The following is an 18,712-nucleotide window of genomic DNA, read 5'->3' on the forward strand; positions in this document are numbered from 1 at the left end:
AAATGAAATAAAATTAAAACCAGTAGTGTAAAGTACCTAAACATTTAGTCAGGTGCTATACTACAATTGTGAGGTACTTGTACTTTACTTTAGCATTTCCATTTGATGCTACTTTATACTTCCACTTCACTACATTTCAGAGGGAAATATTGTACTTTCTGCTCCACTACATTTATTAGACAGCTGTAGTTACTTTTCAGATTAAAATTTTGCATAAAATAACAATGAAAAGATTATAAATCACACTGCATTGTTAAAGATGAAACCAGTGGTTCCCAAACTTTTTGGCTTTTGGCCCTTTACAAAAAAATTAAGATTAAGACCCTTAGATTAAGATTAGGATTAAGATTAATTCTTTATTGTCATTTCTCAGCACTCACATAAATTGAAACAGAATTTGTCCTCTGCATTTGACCCAATTTATACACTTGGAATAGGTGGCAGCTGCAGTGTAGTGCCTGGAGACCAACTCCAGTTCTTTAGCCAGTGCTTTGGTACGGACAGGAGTATTAAACCTAACGTATATGTCTTTGATGTGAAATCAGTGTGCAGTTGTTTCTCTTTGTTGTGTTTCGGATGTCTATGAGTTGTTTGCAGTTCCACCAAAGAGACAGTTCCCCTCATGTGATTTCAAATTAAACTGTTTGAGGCCCAAAGAGGTAAAACTTAAAATAATATTTCACAAAACAAAGATTATAGAAAAGGTCTTAAAAATTAAGTCAAAATTATGTAGCAGAACTATCTATAATCTTAAATGCCTTCAGATTTATCTTGTGACCCTTACGAAGTGGTTCAAACTAGCTCCACCTTGAGCAGCTACCACAATAAAATGCTGCTAATGCATTGCTATACATAACTGCTGAGCCTCTGCTACATTAAAGACTTTAAATGATTTTGTTACATGCAGATTTCATTATCATAGAATAAATTCTAGTTATCATAGAATAAATTCTGAGATATTCATCTGTGCCCTTTCCATTTCCTTAAATAAAACATTTTACATCAGTTTTACTAATATAATATAATAATATAATATAGTGTGAATATGTCCAAGTATCAAGTAACCTCATGTACATGCTGACCTCAGAGATGAGTGACTGTCGTAATACCAATAATTGATTCGTCATAATATACTAATTTGCCATTAAAATAGTGCAAACAAGCTTTCTTGGCCGTAAAAGGGTAAAAGTGGTAAAAAGTATCCACAATGCCCGTTGCAATTACTACATCGGGAACTAGAAAAACAAATGACCCCGACGTGATTTGAACACGCAACCTTCTGATCTGGAGTCAGACGCGCTACCGTTGCGCCACGAGGTCCATCACACCGCTGATGAAACGATCATTCAAATAGATTACTGACAGCTCTATCTTGGTAGTTTCTACAGGTACTGCGTTATTTGTGTTCGACAACTCACTCGCCTTTTTCCAAATAACGTAAATATGCTGTCATATCTGTGCCATTACATTACAGTGGCCGCTGCTGTTTTCAGTCACTAGGGTAGGTAACGTTAATTATTAGCCGCCAGAGGGCCCTCTCTAACAAGATACAGACTAATCTAAATATCAAACAGACAGTAAATCCGCCACGTAATTATTACTGACCTTAAATTATTTCTGACGCCTTCAAAATCAAGAATACAATGACTCACATAATTACAAGTCCACAGCCTACACCTGGCAATGACTGTCATGGTCCATAGAAACTTGTCTGCAGCAGCTACAGCCTGATGTGTGTGTGTTACAGTAATCACTCACATTAGACCTGCGGTGTTTATAGCTTATGCATATGATTGGGCTAAACACTGTAGTTTTCTCATTTTTACAAAGCAGTAGACCACTACTGTCTCCTTTCATTGGGTCATGTATGACTTTGACCTGTCTCTGTTCATGAGAATTCACTGAATCACACTTGTCTTAATTTGATATTCCCTAAATATCTAAAAAAAAAAGAAAAGAAAAAAAAAAAAGATAAAAGTTGTATTATTGAAATTCACATAGAACCTGTGTTGTGGAATCTGCTTGTAGGACACTGAAGTTTCCCACTTTGGAGGACAATAGGTGACCTGAGTATAAGTAAATAAATAGATGCTGAAATAAATAATTAAATACATATATAAATAAAGAAATAAATACATTTTGGTAATGAAAAAGGGCATAAATGAATGTCTTGAATTAATTTATGTTCATGAATATTTCTACATTTCCATACATCCACTTATATTTATTATTTTGCTCTCAAATTGGTATAAACGCTCTTGAGTAAAGATAGGGAAATAGCTCCATAGTATGTGCTATAACAGCACAGTGTACAGCACTCCAAAGTTACAGTGGAGAGCAGTATGTAAATTACCTACCTATTTTCCTCTCAGAAAGTCCAGATTATAGAAGCTACTGTGAAGCGGCTCAGATTCAGCTGCACTCTTTGCCCAGCTTCCCTCATTGACATCCCATGGACAGGACATGGTCAACTAGAGTCACATGAAACTCACCAGAAACTGTTTCTCTCGTTGCCCTTTCCCTCCCCCTCCCCCTTCCCCTTCCCCTTCCCCTTCCCCTTCCCCTTCCTCTTCCTCTTTCACTTCCACTTCCACCTCCACCTCCACCTCCACCTCCACCTCCACCTCCTGTGCCCTCTTTCTCTATCTTTGTGTCTTTGTGGATCCATTGTTCCAAAACAAGGAAACTGACCCATGGCTCTTTTATCTATCTATCCTGAGGTTCTGATTGGAGAGTAAACAATTTTGACACTTAGTGTTTCCACCTGGGGAATTGTGTATTAATTGGGTTCCAGCTGTGATGACTTGAGTTGATGATATTGAATACCAGTGCTTTCTAAATGAGCACATGGTACAGCCAGTGATATGTGAAGGGATTTGCGTGTAGAGTTTTTCACAAAAAGTTAAACAAATCTGAATCATGTGTGAAGACAGGGGGGGTTATAGATTTGGGAAATGGGTCTGTCTTTTGGTAGATGGTGTCATGGTTTGGGATGTTTATAAGGCCCAGTTACAGTGTGTACGCGATTGAGAAAAATTGTAAGTAATAACACCTAAGGCCTTTACACACCAGGGTGTGATGAATAGCCTTCGCAATTAACAGCTGTCTGTGCAAATTACACTTTGGGATTGTTGATGCTTTTATTTACTGTGTGAAAACTCAGAAAAATCGACCTCATTCCAAAAAAAACCTTATGTCGCTTTTTTGACACATAATATTCATGTTCTGTGTGAAAGTACTTATGACAAAAACAACAGTTTGAAAAAATATATTGACACGAAAAAAACGCCCCTGGTGTGCAAAGGACTTAACGCAAGTCAGTAAGGGAAAGTTTTGTGAACCTAAAGACACAACACTCAAGCTAACTGGCTAAGATTTAGCGTTAGCTAATCCCTATTGCTTTATTTAGTAATCAGCCATGAGTTTGCTGTTAGTAACTCATGCACTTCTGCCTTTTGTCTCACAGTAACATTACATGGGCTTGTTCTTTGCAAAGTGAAGAAGAAAATACACATTTGGGTAGAGACTTGATAATCAAGTGACATCTGGGAACAACCCCTTGATCAACAAGATGCCAACTGTGTGTCTTTCCTGCCTTTGACCCCTGCTGATTTGACCTTTTTGATCTTGTCCTCCTGAGCCACAGCCTGTAGCCTTTAGTGAACTATACTAATTTTATGTAGAAATGTAAATTTTGTATATATGTAATTTTGTATAAAATATTAAGTTCTTAAATGTTTGACTGTGATAACCAGTGACATAACTGAACAGAGGAGGTCTGTCAGGACCTTCAGGGCCTACCATTTTTGATGTGTGTAATTTTTAATTAATAAAATATTACAAATGAGTAATTTATAATGTTATTGTTAAAATAATGGTGCTTTGGTTTTGACTCCCTAATTTATACTGTATGTTGATTACAAAGCTTTTTCAAGAAAACTGGCTGATTTTAATTTTTACATATTTGTTGGTTGAGTACTTAATGAGGATGTTCTTACCAGCTCAAAATCCAATCCAATCCTTTTTCATTACCAAAATGTATTCATTTTTCATAATCATAAAATGTTTAATTATTTATTTCTGCATTTATTTATTTATACTTCAGTCATTTTCCATCCTTCATACATCTCTCCTCTCATGAATTTGCATTATTTCAACATTTGGAAAGATGTGGACATTTTTCTTTGCCTAATTTGTTTCATTCTTCTGGTCTTGGTCTAGAGATGGTCTTAGACCTGTTTGGGCTGGATCTGGTGTCAAGATGAAATTGCTGAAATAAATAAGATCTTTTTTTAAAGTAAAAATTGACAAGGACATAAATTGTGAAGATGAAGATATAAGCTGAATCTATATTGTCATAATTATGTAAGCCACATTTTCACATTAGCAGGACTACAGAAAGTAGTGGATACATAAAGACTAACATTGCGAGAGAGAGATCTTAAGATTTGTCAACTTCCTGTGCTGAGTCTCACACACCTAGAGTGTGACAGGCAGATCAGTTTGTCATATGCTGGGGTGACAGACACACATTCCTCTGCCTGGATCTTCTCCTCTTGTGCTACATACAACAGGTAAAGTCACACTGTGAGTGCATTTCTACATTTGTATACTGTATGAATGTGCTGCATGTCTCATTCCATTTCACAGTACATACAAATCTGTCAAAAAGGAAAAAGGCATGTGCTGATGGAAATGACTCATGTGGGTACATGTATGGGTGTTTACTCTACTGTATGAGAACCATAAAGTTGTAAAAATTAATATTTAGAGATTAAGTCTAGACGTGAGAGCAGAGGAGTTATTAGTTACAAACAAATAAAATAACAATAAAAACCTTGAAGGCAAATTAAGGCAAATAAGAGATTAATCTCTTTTTTCTTTTAAATGTGTTGCTTATAAAACCTGCAAAAGTTTAACAACCAAAGATATAATTCAGTAGTGAAAATATCATGTAGGCCTAAAATGCAAATTTTGTTTGGTTAAATACATTTGACACTCTGTGTACAGGAATAGTGATAAAGATAATTTTGTCAATTTGTTGCTGAGTGAATTAATGCAAGTAACAGAACTGAGTTCTGCTTTCCCCCGGGAGCTGCAGGCTGAGATAAGAAACCATGTTCCTCTTCAATACATGATGAATGCACTTGGATCACACTGAAAAAATACATTAAAAAATAATAGTTTTTGTCAGGACTTAAGACAAATGACTCAAGGATGTGGCTTCTGTGAGGTATATTAAGCAGCAGATCACATCATTAGCTGCTTGCTTTCATAGAGTAGAGTCGTTCCGGAACTTAGGCGAGGTTCAGCTTAAAAACCGCAGTCCCGCAGTGTGATATATGTTCCGAATATGTGTTTATGTGCAGCTTGTTGTTCTTCCTGTTTAAAATGTTTTAAATAGAGACATCGGCACATAAAAGGTACTACTTATAATGCAGTAGGCACAGTTTGTTTGCCTCTTTGTTTTCTGAAATGAAAATCGTTACACATTTTGACACCTTTCACTAGCTTCTCTTGTTCAGTCACTATGTATATTAAGAAAGCCATTTTTAGTTCAAACAACACATCAACTTGACTACAAGTTGATGGACTACAGTATGTTCACCATTGTATGTCTGTGCATGCACTGGGTGGACAAACCATCTCCCTTCCATATTACCATGAAAAACTGTGTTAAAGTGAACCGAAGAGAACTGCTGCTGTTTTAAAGGCAAGCTGCTCACAGCAAATATTGATTTCATTTAGGTTTCTGCTGTTTACTCAACTTTGTAAGAAGTTAATTGATAAATTAAAACAATTTATAGCAATATTTTTGTAATCATTCTCACTTTACTTTTAGTGCCTAAAACTTTTGCACAGTACTGTATATCTGGGACAACTTGCTTGTCAGTTTGTTTACATATGAGGCTGTGGATAGCTCAGTGCCTCATCACTTAGAAGATGAAATAAAATGGTTCATGCCTGCAAGTTTCCAAATTGCAAGGATGAAATGACAAGGTACAAACTGTGCAGTTTTCATGGGCAACCACTGGACAATACTGTAATTACTTATTACATTTTATGTGTTGTAATCGCATTTGTCTTACCATGTGGAGCTGAAGTCTGGCAGCAACAGGTCCCACCCTGCAGAATTTTTTTTCTTCTTATCTCATCAGGAGAGCAATGCAGTAACAACAGCAGTTTCTCAGAGGTAACTGTTACTGTATGTTAACTTTCCTGACAGTGCTGTTGCCCTTCTGCCTCCTTTATTTCCTCTATGTGTTCCTCTATGTGGCTCAACTAAATATGGTTGGCCAGTCAAAGTGAAACTCACGATTGTCCTCATAATAATCCATGGGACAATTCGTCAGCCTCATACATGTAAACAAACTGTGGTGGTTAGGTTTGCCGGAGGTGGTTAGGTGGTGGTTAGGTTTGCCGGTAAGCTGCCCCATATATAGATCTCTATGCAGTTAGCTATGATGGCTGCCACAGGCAGTTAGTTTATGTGTTCACTTTCGTCCAGACTCAAACAAACTTTGGAAGCAATTCAAGTCCAAATTCTGTTTATTTGGAAAGATGTAAGTGGCTCAGCCATGAATGTATAAAGAGAACTAGATACAGCATTGAAGGGGGGGCCCAAACATTCCATGAAAGTTGCTCAATGGTGCATGAAGCCAAAAAAGTCACTTCCCGTTGCCCCAATGAAAAAATACTGTGCATGCTCTCTGGGCCAATGTGCCAAGACCGAATGGATCAAATTCTGATAGTGAAACGAGTCCTTTCTCAATGGTTGTGACGCTCAAAAAAATGTATCCACTGATTTACATACACCTCTTTCACATATAAGTCTATGGGAAAAGGTCTTTTTGGGCCAATGTGCATAATGTTATGGACCCAGAAGTTGTACATGGTTAGACAATTTGGCAATTATGTCGATTTCGCTCCAAAGCCCAGTGCTGTCCCTGGGGGCTTAGGCTCAGCAGCTTGCCTGGATATATGTTGTTTTGTGTGATAAACATTTTGTGAATCCCCCGAATCTCTATAATGGAGCTGGAGAGAGCAAAGTTAGTATGACACATAGAGCTGCAATTTTCCTTTAAAAGAGCTCAGAGCAGGCAGAGTCCTTTCATAATATGCTGTAAGACTGATCCACCACACATGTTGCCATCATGATTTAATACCTGCAGTGTCATCTTTCTTTAGCTTGTTAAGCTTCACTGGCTGACTTGCTGGTCTTACTTCTTGCAGAGGTGATAATAGCAGCCAATCTAAATGGAGAGAGTCCATTTTCATATGCCTTGTCTACAGCTCATTCTGCAAACTGACTGTTAGATGGAGCATCATCCTTCCCCTCTGTGAATGACAAAATAGGTGATCTGTCAGTGCCTTCCAAAATCACCTCATATGGCCCAAAAATGATTCATATTAATGTTTTCTGATCCAACCTCTGTGTCTAGTTAGGTTTAGGTGATTGTAACTACTTGGTTAAGGTTAGGAAATGAGACATGAACCACAGTCTCAATTGGCCACAGTTGACTCAACCATCCACCCTGACCTCCTTCCTGAGATGCTTGTGATTTTATAACATGACACCACATCTGTCTTTGCTGCTTATAGAGGAAGTTCTTAGACGTTTTCCTAACTAATCTTGTCTTTCTTCTGTCTCTCAGGTCATTATGTCCATCAACACCACCACTGACTGCCACAATGACAGTACAAGCCACATCAGCATCTTCGCCGTGTGCACGTACTCCTTCATCTTCATCACGGGTCTCATTTTTAATCTCATATCACTGGTGGTTTTCTTCAGACACACCAAATCCCGATCACAAACCACTGTCTACATGACCAACCTGGCATTGGCAGATGTACTGCTCATCCTTACGTTGCCCATGAGGATCTACTACCATCTGGGATTTGCTAACCTCTCTCAGGTGCTGTGTGATGTCATCGGTCTGGTCCTGAAGGCCAACATGTATGGGAGCATCTTTCTCCTTACTTGCATTTGCTTTGACCGCTGCATGGCTGTGACCTTCCCTATGTCAAACTGTGTCCAGCAAGGGAGGAAGAAAGCGCCGCTGGTTTGCCTCGGAATATGGATGCTCACTTTTGGTGCCAGCCTGCCCATCTACCTCTCCAAGCACAGACAAGTTTCCAATGAGACGCATTGTTTTGATAACTTTCCAGTCTATGCCATACAGCCACTGGTGGTTATACCCACACTCTTTGTGGGGTTTGCGATCCCTTTAGTAGTTATGCTAATCTGCTCTTGGGGTTTGGTCCGTGCTGTGCAGAAAAGTACTGTGGCCCAGACCAACCTAGTGGACAGCAGGAAGATCAAGAGAATGATTGCTGCCAGCCTCTTCATTTTCCTACTCAGCTTCCTCCCATACCATGCCATCCTGGGCCTCCTCTCTCTGTACAGAGACAAAATATCATGCCCCATGCTAGCTGCATACCGCTACAGCCTGATGGTGGCATGTCTCAACACAGTACTCGACCCCATTACGTATTATTTCACCACAGACACCTTCAAGGGGAAGGTAAGCCTAAGCACTGTTCAGAGGATGTTCCCCTTGAATAGTCAAAGTTCTCTACAGGCAAACAGCAGGAGCAGAATGCCTAACAACAGCTAAAGGACTGTTGAAGCGCCAATTATTACCCATCAGCGGACTCTTTGTATCAACAGGTTTTTCACATCCCCTTCCAGTATAAACATTCTGAACAGCTATAAATTCTTTAGATGCTTCGTATGAGCTAGCTTGTTAAAAGCATACACTGGCTGTCATGCATTTTATGTAACAGGAAGAGAAGATCAAGAAGATTAAGAAGCATCAGTACCACTAAATCTATTGAAAATTGAAATCTGCCAACTTGATTGACAGGTGGAACTGAGCAACACATTTCACCAGAGCCCACAACAGTTACATCTGGAACCCAGTGAAAAGGGTTCAGTAAAGAAGCCTTATCTTTTACCCTATAACTATCTATTACTATATATCAATTTATACAGTATTGATTGTTTGTGTAAATCTGTTTGTATTTTTATTGCAATGCATTTTTCATGGAAGTCCATCTAAGGATAAATGTTGCTTAGCCAATAAATGCTATGATATGTAGCAGTGAATATTCTGTGTCTTTTCCTATAAAAAATAAAAAATAAAAAAATAAATAACACTGGCTACATGAATTATGAAAGAATGCACACTTTGGGCCAAATCCACAAAAGGATTGCGTGGCTTTTGTGGCCACTAAACCTGTGAAAATAAGACAAAAAGACAGCATGTAATTCACAAAACCTGCAGAGGGTAAAATGCATCGCATATTGTGCTGCCAAGGAAATAGCGACATGATGCGCCTGTTCCATTTGCATGTATGTAAATTAGGTAATATTCATACATTTGGTGCAAAATTAGCCCCTTTCTATGTAAATAAGCCTTGCTGCAAAAACAGTCTAATTAAGAAAGACCAGCGCTAATTGCCACACACAACTAGGGTGGAGTTATTAGCATCTTCAGATAATTAGTGCTAACCACACTCACTCCTCACTCACTCTCTCTATTTCTCCCTCTCTTCAAATCTTCATCCATACAGTAAGGAGCTGCTTTATTGCAAACAATTGCACCATATAAACCTGGAGTCTGTGTGTAACAGTTTACCTGTGTCGATATGTAGCAAAATACAGAACATTAATTACCGTTAGATCCTGACTGATCCAGTGTTAATAAAGTTACTGCTGCTGTGCCATGTGCATAAATGCAGACAGTCTCTTTCTCAGTTTGGAGACTCACTTATTGTTTCAGCTGCTGTGTGATGCTGCAGCCAGCTGTGACACACAGCCAGCTGTGGGCAACAAACAGAACATCAATGCTGATGTTTCTTTGAAATCCTGGGTACAATCAGTGACACTTGAACAACATTATTGTAAGATTCAGACATTAATCTAACATGTCTCAGACCTGGCTGAGTCACATTAATAGCTGTGTTTTGACATTAGGGGTGTGCCCGAATACAAATACATTATTCGGCAAAGCACAAATACTGGGTTTTATACAAATATTTGTTTCATACAAATATTTTAAAAATTATTTGTTTTTGGGAAGAAAAAAAACCAAACATGTCAAATACCAGTTCTCAGGTCAGTCACATCGTTATCTCAGTCTCTCTCCTCTGCTCCACTGTTACATCTATCAGGAGTAAATCCCAAGGGACTCTCCATAACCTGTTCTTCCCCCTCTGCTAATTAAAGATATGCAGTTTGAGGCTGCTGTGCTCTCTGCAGTTTTCATTATGGACCAATCTGTGTGCTGAAATATGGAGAAAAGCCTGAAACACTGGAAACAACTCCACTTACTCAATCAGATGCAAAACAAGGGAAAAATTGCACTCAGCTGCAAAACTTTATGGGCGTGTTTGCACCGGCAAAATCTTTTGTGAATACGACCTTAGAATGGGCAGTTTGTGGGTGCAAATGCTGCGCAATTGATGGTGCTATTAGTGGAGGCAATCCATTCTTTGTGGATTTGGCCCTTTGTGTTGCACTAAAAAGTCCTACCATCCATCCCTTGCATTGTGACATGACTGAGTAACAATGCTTGGAAAAATAAGTGCCACAAAACTTTCACACTATGAGAACTATTTTCTTTAGTGAATTGTCTTGAAGTAATTTAAAAAATAACCATAACACTGCTGTTGACCATGCTGTAAAGTCTGAATAAACAGTTCTTGTGAATACATGACTTTTTACTACACTCAAGCTTTAGGTGATGCATCAAACTGAGCAGGAAATACGCTCTCTTGAGATGTATGTTGTTGTATGCTGTCTACACTTACCATTACTATGTTTAAAGGTGCTATACAAATAAACTTGTCTTGCCCTTTAGTAACGGTACACATACTGTATATATAAAGATTCTTAGTCAACCAGCATATGGGAAGTGAAAGTGAAAGCAGCACACCAGCTGTGAAAGGCCACAATGTTAGCATGTTAACAAGCAATCCAGAGGAACAGTATTATTGTAACCATGACAATGAAGGTCTCCTAACCCCAAGGAAGTAGTCCTTTTAACCAGAACCATGATGTTTCCCTAAATCTGGTTTTTGGTTGGTTAAAAGTGGTTTTTGTAACCAACTAAACCTTAACCACAGCATCACATCTTAAAACATGTTGGCAGCATGGTGGCCTTTCTGTGCAGAGTTTGCACGTTCTCCCTATGTTTGTGTGGGTTTAGGGTTAATACTCCTGTCAGTGCCCCTGAATAAGGCAACAGCAAAAGAACTAGAGTTGGTCCACGGGTGCTGTGCTGCGGTAGCCCACTGCTCCGAGTGTTCATGGCAGAAACTGGCAGCTAATCAACACATTGCATCTCATTTAAGTGATTTCAGGGACAGTTATATGCTTGAACAATTTTTTTGACAAAACAGACTAACAGCACGTTTGGTTTTAGTTCTGGTCTCTGTATGACAACAGGTAGCTTGATCAACAGCCAGCTGCTCAAACATTAAGAGAGTGAAATCTTATCTTACTTTTAAAAAGCAAGCGAATAAGGGTGATTCCCAAAATGTCAAACTGTTCCTTTAAGCAACTTATTATCAGTTTTAAAAAAGAATTAATAATTAAAGTGATTCTAACTAATTAGCACAGAGAGACTTTGCATCATTTTATTTGAACAATTGAATTTTATGTAACTCAGAGTCATAATAAACTTAGCACAAAAAGTAAGGAAATTTGTGTTTGGTAGATTATTTCTTTGTTGAAACAATGCTTTTTTGCAATAAATCTTATATAATTGGAAAGCCTGTTTATTTCCCTTTTAAATGGTGCCACATTTGTAAGGAACATGCATTTGTGGGATGAGCAGCAGAAGTTGTGCCCATGAAAAATTTGCCAAATCTTCTCTGCCAATGCCAAACCTGTTTGTATCTAATGATCATGAGAGGACAGTTTAGGTCTAGAATAGAAAACCCTAACAAGAAAACAAAGTTGTTGTGTCAAGGTTAAAAAATGCCATCAGATATTTAAATCTGTATCTGTAATAACTTTTTTTTTGGCACTTGAGTGTCCATATGTTGAATTTGTTAAACAGTTCCCTATTTCCACATCGAGCAGTAACAGAGCAACATTAGTATTCATTTGGAGTGGTGTGGTGGAGTCCAACGTTCAATCCCATTTTAGCTCTGGTTTGGTCTCCACCAACTCCTGAGGGAAATATCTGGCTCTTTAGCTGTGAAATGCTCCATGATATTCACCAGCTAGTCGCTAACTGTGTCTGTCTGCTGTTTGGGGAACTGTACAAATGGTGATAATTTTCAGTGGGTTACCCTGTGAGCAACAACTTTCACATACAGTACAGGTAATTATGAGAACCATTTCTAATACAGAGTTGAAAGTGTTGCCGATCTGTCAAATTTGTCAAATTTTGCACAAAATGACTATATGGACACACCAGTGTTGTAGTTGAGTCACTAAATCTCTAGGCCGAGTCAAGTTTTGAGTCAACTAGTGTCTTGTGATTAAAGGAACAGGAAAAGCTCTTGTGTCATTGCAACCAGTGTTTTTCTGCTTCTGTCTGCGTGGTTTTGAGAGACAGATGTATATGATGGAGAAGTACATGTTGCACTGGCGTCTGTGGTTTCCTGTGTATGTTGCATATTTGCATGCTTGTATATGTGAGTGACCTCAGAAAGTAAAGAAATGCCCAGACATAAAGGCTCCATGGACGCCACACTTGTAAGTTCCCAGAGTTCAGAGGCTATTTACAAGGCAGATATTTATAAATAAATTGTTTTTTATGTACTGTGCTCGCCTCTGCAAGGATCATTTCTCTCTGTGTGTGTGTGTGTGTGTGTTTGTCTGTGTGTAAAAGTGATTCCAAATACGAATTAAAACTGTGAAATCTGCTATCTCTAATAGAGAATCATGAATATAGTTGATGGTGTTGGTCACTCTGTAGCTGTGTTCCACACTGAACAAAGGTTTACCTTTAAAAAGTGTCTAAGTCCTCCTCCACTCAAAAATGTGTTTTGCTTATTGGATGTTTGAGCTTCACTGTGGAGAATGGTATATGTGCAGACAGTAAGTATTTAGACAGTTCTACATTTCTTCAGCACATTCAATTTCAAATAAATATGGATATTACATTAAAGTACCAAGTCTCAGCTTTAATTTGAGCAGGTTTGCATCAATATAGAAAGAACTGTGTGGGAGACATAGCCCTTTTAACATATAGTGCCCTTCACTTCAGACACCTTCAGCTCTTGCTTGTTTTGGGGTTTCTCTGCCTTTAGCCTGGTCTTCAGAAGGTGGAATGCAGCTCAGTGGGATTGAGATCATGGGATTGACTTGGCCAGTCCAGGATATTCCACCTCCTCACCCTGAAAAGCTCTTTGGTTGCTTTGGCCATATGTTTATGATTAGAATTTTAGAATTTAGAATTTATTTTCTGGTCTGCATATAAAAATCATTTATTCATATTTTATACATACATAAACACATGAGAAAAAAAGAGACAGATACTTAAATAGAGAAGTTCAAAACAGCACAATAACCCAACTTAAAGTTTTTCTTTTTCTGCAGTCTGAAAGAAAGGTGTATACTGAAGCTGCAGTTTATAATGCCTACCATTTTAACACACATTATGTTTAATCTCGAAAGGTAACTTCAAACAACAAAAACAAAATAATCAAAACAAAACCTATCAATGACAACTTACATATAAATTGGTTAAATATTCTATCCAAATGTTTGTTCAAATTGACTAGAACTTCATCAATAGGTTATTATTATTTTCATGTAGACTACACATGTATGTTAACAGTTAAATTTCTTTGATATACTAGCCTATGCAAAATACAGACATGGTCAAAAAAAAATTAATTTTCTCTGTATTAAGTTGAAACTGACGTATGGTATCAATCATTCCTTATTTCACATTGAATATAACTGAAACTTTGCTTTTGATTTACAGCTGGACATATTATTTAAAAGGGGCCATATTATGAAAAACTCACCTCCAACTGCAAGTTTCAGCTCTTTCCACAGATGTTCAATGGGATTCAGGACCCATAGCAGCCCACTTTCGAATGGTCCGATGTTTTCTTTTTATCCACTCTGGGTGCTTTTTGATTTATGTTTGGGGTCATTAGCCTGCTGGAAGACCCATGACCTGCTACTATGACACAGCTTTCTGGCACTAGGCTGTATGTTTCACTCCAAAATGCCTTGATAGTCTTCTGATTTCATTGTGCCCTGCACAGATTCAATGCAACCAGTACTTGATGCAGCAAAACAACCCCAAAACATCACTGAGCCTCCTCCATGTTTCACAGTAGGCATGGTGTTCTTTTCTTTGAAGGCTTCATTTTTTCTTTTGTAAGTATAGGGTTGGTGTGATTTACCAAAAAGCTCCAATTTTGTTTCATCTGTCCAAAGCACATTCTCCCAGAAGGATTGTGGCTTGTCAACATGCACTTTGGCAAAGTCCAGTCTGGCTTTATTGTGTCTCCCTCTTAGAAGTGGGGTCTTCCTGGGTCTTCTACTATGGAGCCCATTTTCATTCAGACAGTGACAGATGGTGTGACTTGAAACCATTGTACCTTAACTTGAAGATCAGCTTGCATCTGTATTGAAGTTTTCCTTGGTTCTTTCTTGACCATTCAGGCAATCCTTCTGTTCAATCTCGGGCCGAATTTCCTCTTGCGATCATGTCCAGAGATGTTGGCTACAGTTCCATGGGACTTAAACTTCTTAATTATATTGGCAACAGTGGTCACAGGAACATCAAGCTCTTTTGAGATGGTCTTGTACGTTGACCATGCTTGGCTATTACCTTTTTTCTAATCTTTTCAAACCACACCCACTTACAGTTTTCCTCCTGCTTTCCATGTTCAATGTGATGCACACAGTGGCACAAAACAGCAGAGTGGGTGATTTTCTCCTTCTAAACTGGCTGCATGACTGATTAAAAGATTGAAAACACCTGTGATACTAATTAAAACAATAGTCTGCTTAAAGTATCACTACAAGTAATTTCTTACAACTTCTAAAGGGTACCAATAATTTTGTCCAGGCTATTTTAGAATGTCTTTGTAGAATAAGCATGAATTCAGTTTTTGTTACAACTTTTTTGTTTTGTTCCACCGCAAACCAAACATAGACATGCATTGACAATAATATATCTTTTAATTTCAACACTGTTCAGGGTGAATGGTGCATTATTTTAAGTCTATACATCCAAGATTTGGTAATTCAAGTCATACATATATGCAATAAACAACGCACTTTTAAACAACTTTGGAACTTCAGAAACAACTATTTTTCAAAAATCGATAAGAAATTCATATTTTTTTTCATTTCATAAACACTGTAACACTTGAATCAACAACATCATTACTACATGATAACATGCCCATAACTATTACTGTCAAAAAATAAATAAATAAGCTGTTCTTGACTTCTAAGTGAGCATTATTTAACACCAATAAGCAGAAGCAGCAGAAGAAAAAGGATCGAGTCCTCTAGTCTCTACTTGCAAGCAAGTATTGCTGTATGTAGAAATTTCACAGGTGTTGACTCACTTCCTCCCATTTCATAGACCACTTTTTGGGTCCCATGCAGGAGCACACTGCTTTGGGGTAGTTAATGTCAAAGATATAAAATGCCTTGAAGCACACATCAACTGCCCCAAGCAGTGTGCTTTGCTCCAAAGCCTGCCCCCCCAGAATGACAAATGCCTGAGAGGAGCACTGGTAGTCATCATCCAGTGTCAGGATGTAGGAGTATGGCCTCAACACCTAAGTCTATTGGAGGTATTCCAGGTAATCAACCTAAGAAAGAAAGAAAGCAAGCATGAAAGAAAGACAGAAAAAGAGAAATAAAACAAAGTAAAGATTATGTTGAATAGCAATGGGGTGTAACAATATCAATACTGAATAAAGACAATTAAATATGATCAGCGATAAAACAATTTACTCCACAGCTGACAACAATGTGTGATAATGCTAACATGAAAAAAAACATACAAAAAAAAAAACAAGCTAAACTGACAAACAGTGAAGGGTAGCTACTCCAACTGCTCTACGCATGATTGTTGACCTCTCAAAATAAACTCTTTTCCCCCCCCACACCCGCTTGATGACAACACTGTGGGAAGACAATTTTATAAGCATCAATATGATGTGGATTGGCATACCTGTGATTTGGTTATATAGTAGCCAAATATAATAAAAACCTATGCTAATACTGATATTTGCAAAGTGTGCTGTACAACAAAAAACTATTTTATCCAGCGTCATTTCTTCTACAGGAAATGGGAGTTTCCCTTCCTGCCTTGCCAGGTGCAGGATCTTCTCTGCATATATAGGCAGCCATGTTTCAAAAAGTTTTGGTGCTGTCTTTCCATGCAAACCAAGAAAGTCCTGCACAATCTAAAGAATTGAAAACATTTTTCAAAAGGAATTCAATGTGGCAGCTGCCATACTAATATAAGATGGTTATAAATAATGCATCACTGTTATATGTAAAATTATTTTGCACTAGACACATATCATGCCTGGAGACGTTAGATATGGGAACTCTTGGAGGATCCCACATATAATTATTTCCCCTTATCAACTGTGCCCTGTACAGGGCTGCATCTATGCCTCCACCTGGCTGAGGGGCTGAGAATTGTGTCTCAACCATTCTTTTAGCTGTTTGGCTCCCTCTTCAGATATGGTAGATTCTGTAAAAACACATGTAAGAATATTGTCAATAACTGTATGAGTCTTTTGCTTTACCAAAGTATTTTTCACTTCAACTATTAACTGGTATGTATGACCTTTCAGGCTTGCTATCTTTTTGCCTTTGCAGCCTGCTCACAGATCTCAGCCTCTTTCTAATGTTCCTAAGCCTTTCTTTGAGGAATCCAGTGGCTGGATGGTGGTTCCGGCCTTGTATATGTATAATTTCTTGCCATTTCCTGGCAAGAAATTAAAATCTTTTGTGATAGAGATGGGGTGGATTCTGATTGTTTTTGTCTTTCCTATTTTCTACTTTACACAAAATGTGTGAGAAGCCCCCTTACCTTAAAAGGCACTATAAAGGACACTATTAATTACATTTATCAAACACATTCACATCATACTCAGAAAATGCAAATTTTTCTAGTTAGCATCCATTCCTCTATGGAGTTTTTTTTTAAAAACTACTCACACTACCACTGCCTGATGTGTCTTTCAAGCAGGGAAATGTCTGAACTAAAGATGAAGCCAAGGCATTTTTGTCTCAAAGGTAGGTAGGAACTTACATATACTGGAACTACATGTAGTACCAATGGTATCATCTGATCCACTGGTGCTGCTTGTTCCTCCATGGGGGGTGGAAGTGTGGCAGTTTGTGGGACATCAGGGCTTACTACATACTACCTATGTGGGGCAGTAGGTGGCACAGCATTTTGAATCTATGCAGAAAAGCCAAGTTAATATATATTGAGCTGCTTTCTCTATATCAGGGCTGTTAACTAATTTTTTCACCATCCTCCCAGAACTGTCCCAAAATACAATCTAAGCCATCCTGAATTTAAAATCTTTATTTTTCCACATTATCTTTAGTATAAATATTTGAAGTGACCTTTAACATAAATACAAATTCATACAAATGATTAGATGATAAATCAACCTTTTGTGTGTTTTCAAAAAGTGATTTTTGTTTTTACAAAAGAAAAGACTTGAAGGATGAAGACTAACTCGTTAACTTTAGCACACTTAGCAGCACAAGCTTTAGCTTCATTTTTGCATAACAGTAGGAAGTGGTTTTCACTCGTATGTGACTTAGGTGCAAAAGTATATACAAACCCTTTCTTTTACTTTGCTTTTCCCATACAAGAGGAGGAAGCCCTGCTTCTTGAGTAGCAGAGCCCAGAAGAGACCACAAAGTTGAGAAAGCGCAGCTTTGTAGATGCGTGAATTTGGAGGGGCGGTCTCATCTGCAATGTGTCAACTGTCACGAGAGCTGACCCAACTGCTAAACCGACAGCTGGGTTACACAAAAACTGCCCAACTCCCTGGAAGTAATCCAGAAAAATGGCCCAATAGGCTCAGCCCCGCATTTGGGTAGATAAAATAACCCAGCATTTTTTTGTGTGTATAAGTGATTTTGTTTACTATTCTTATTGCTTTCTGTTAGTTTGTTCAAATCAAACCAACTCTTTTGCATTTCCAGTTCTTTTTCCACTGTGTCCAAAAGTTGTTCCAAATTATTACCACAACAAAATGAATTTGTATCATCTGCAAATAATATAGTTTTTAAACCTCACATATATTGTCATGCTAATTGGTGAAATCAGCTCCAATACGTTTTGATGCATTGTCTGAATGTGAGCACACAGAATGCTCCTCTGTACTGCTGTATTCATACTGTTGCTTCTGTCAGCAGTGACATCATCAATAAAGGCCAGTGTGTCAGTTCCACTGGCAGCCATACATGCCCAAGCCATAACAGAACCACCATGTCTGACAGATGAGGTGTTATGCTTTGGCTCCTGAGCTGTTCCTTTTTTTCTCCACACTTTCCTCTTTCCATCATTTTTATAGAGATTGATTTTTGCTTCATCAGTCCATAGAACTTTGTTCCACAACAAAGTTTCTATGTTTCTATGATTGTTGTTCTTCTGTCCCCCCTCCCCCTTTCCCTCTCTCTTTCTCTCTCTCTCAACCCAACCGGTCAAAGCAGATGGCCGCCCACCAAGAG

At 38.2% G+C, this 18,712-nt stretch overlaps 1 protein-coding gene and 1 non-coding gene across 3 annotated transcripts; one reads left to right on the plus strand and one right to left on the minus strand.

Moving 5' to 3' along the window:
• Positions 1 to 1,248: 1,248 nt before the first annotated feature.
• trnaw-cca (transfer RNA tryptophan (anticodon CCA)) lies at positions 1,249 to 1,320 on the minus strand. Its single transcript has one exon. It is a non-coding gene; the product is annotated as a tRNA-Trp (tRNA).
• Positions 1,321 to 4,469: 3,149 nt separating this feature from the next.
• Positions 4,470 to 9,926, plus strand: si:dkey-3k24.8 (lysophosphatidic acid receptor 6). Of its 2 annotated transcripts, none has more exons than XM_067579526.1 (2): positions 4,470 to 4,574; positions 7,656 to 9,924. In XM_067579526.1, the coding sequence occupies exon 2, from the start codon at positions 7,662 to 7,664 to the stop codon at positions 8,619 to 8,621; it is 960 nt and encodes a 319-aa protein (XP_067435627.1). In that variant the 5' UTR covers positions 4,470 to 4,574; positions 7,656 to 7,661; the 3' UTR covers positions 8,622 to 9,924. The 2 variants fall into 2 exon arrangements, with proteins under 2 accessions (XP_067435627.1, XP_067435628.1); XM_067579527.1 differs by having other exon boundaries at positions 4,489 to 4,587; positions 7,656 to 9,926.
• The last annotated feature ends 8,786 nt before the right edge of the window (positions 9,927 to 18,712 follow it).

The sequence above is a fragment of the Thunnus thynnus genome, chromosome 22 (genome assembly GCF_963924715.1).
Source record: "Thunnus thynnus chromosome 22, fThuThy2.1, whole genome shotgun sequence".
Lineage (NCBI taxonomy): Eukaryota > Metazoa > Chordata > Actinopteri > Scombriformes > Scombridae > Thunnus > Thunnus thynnus.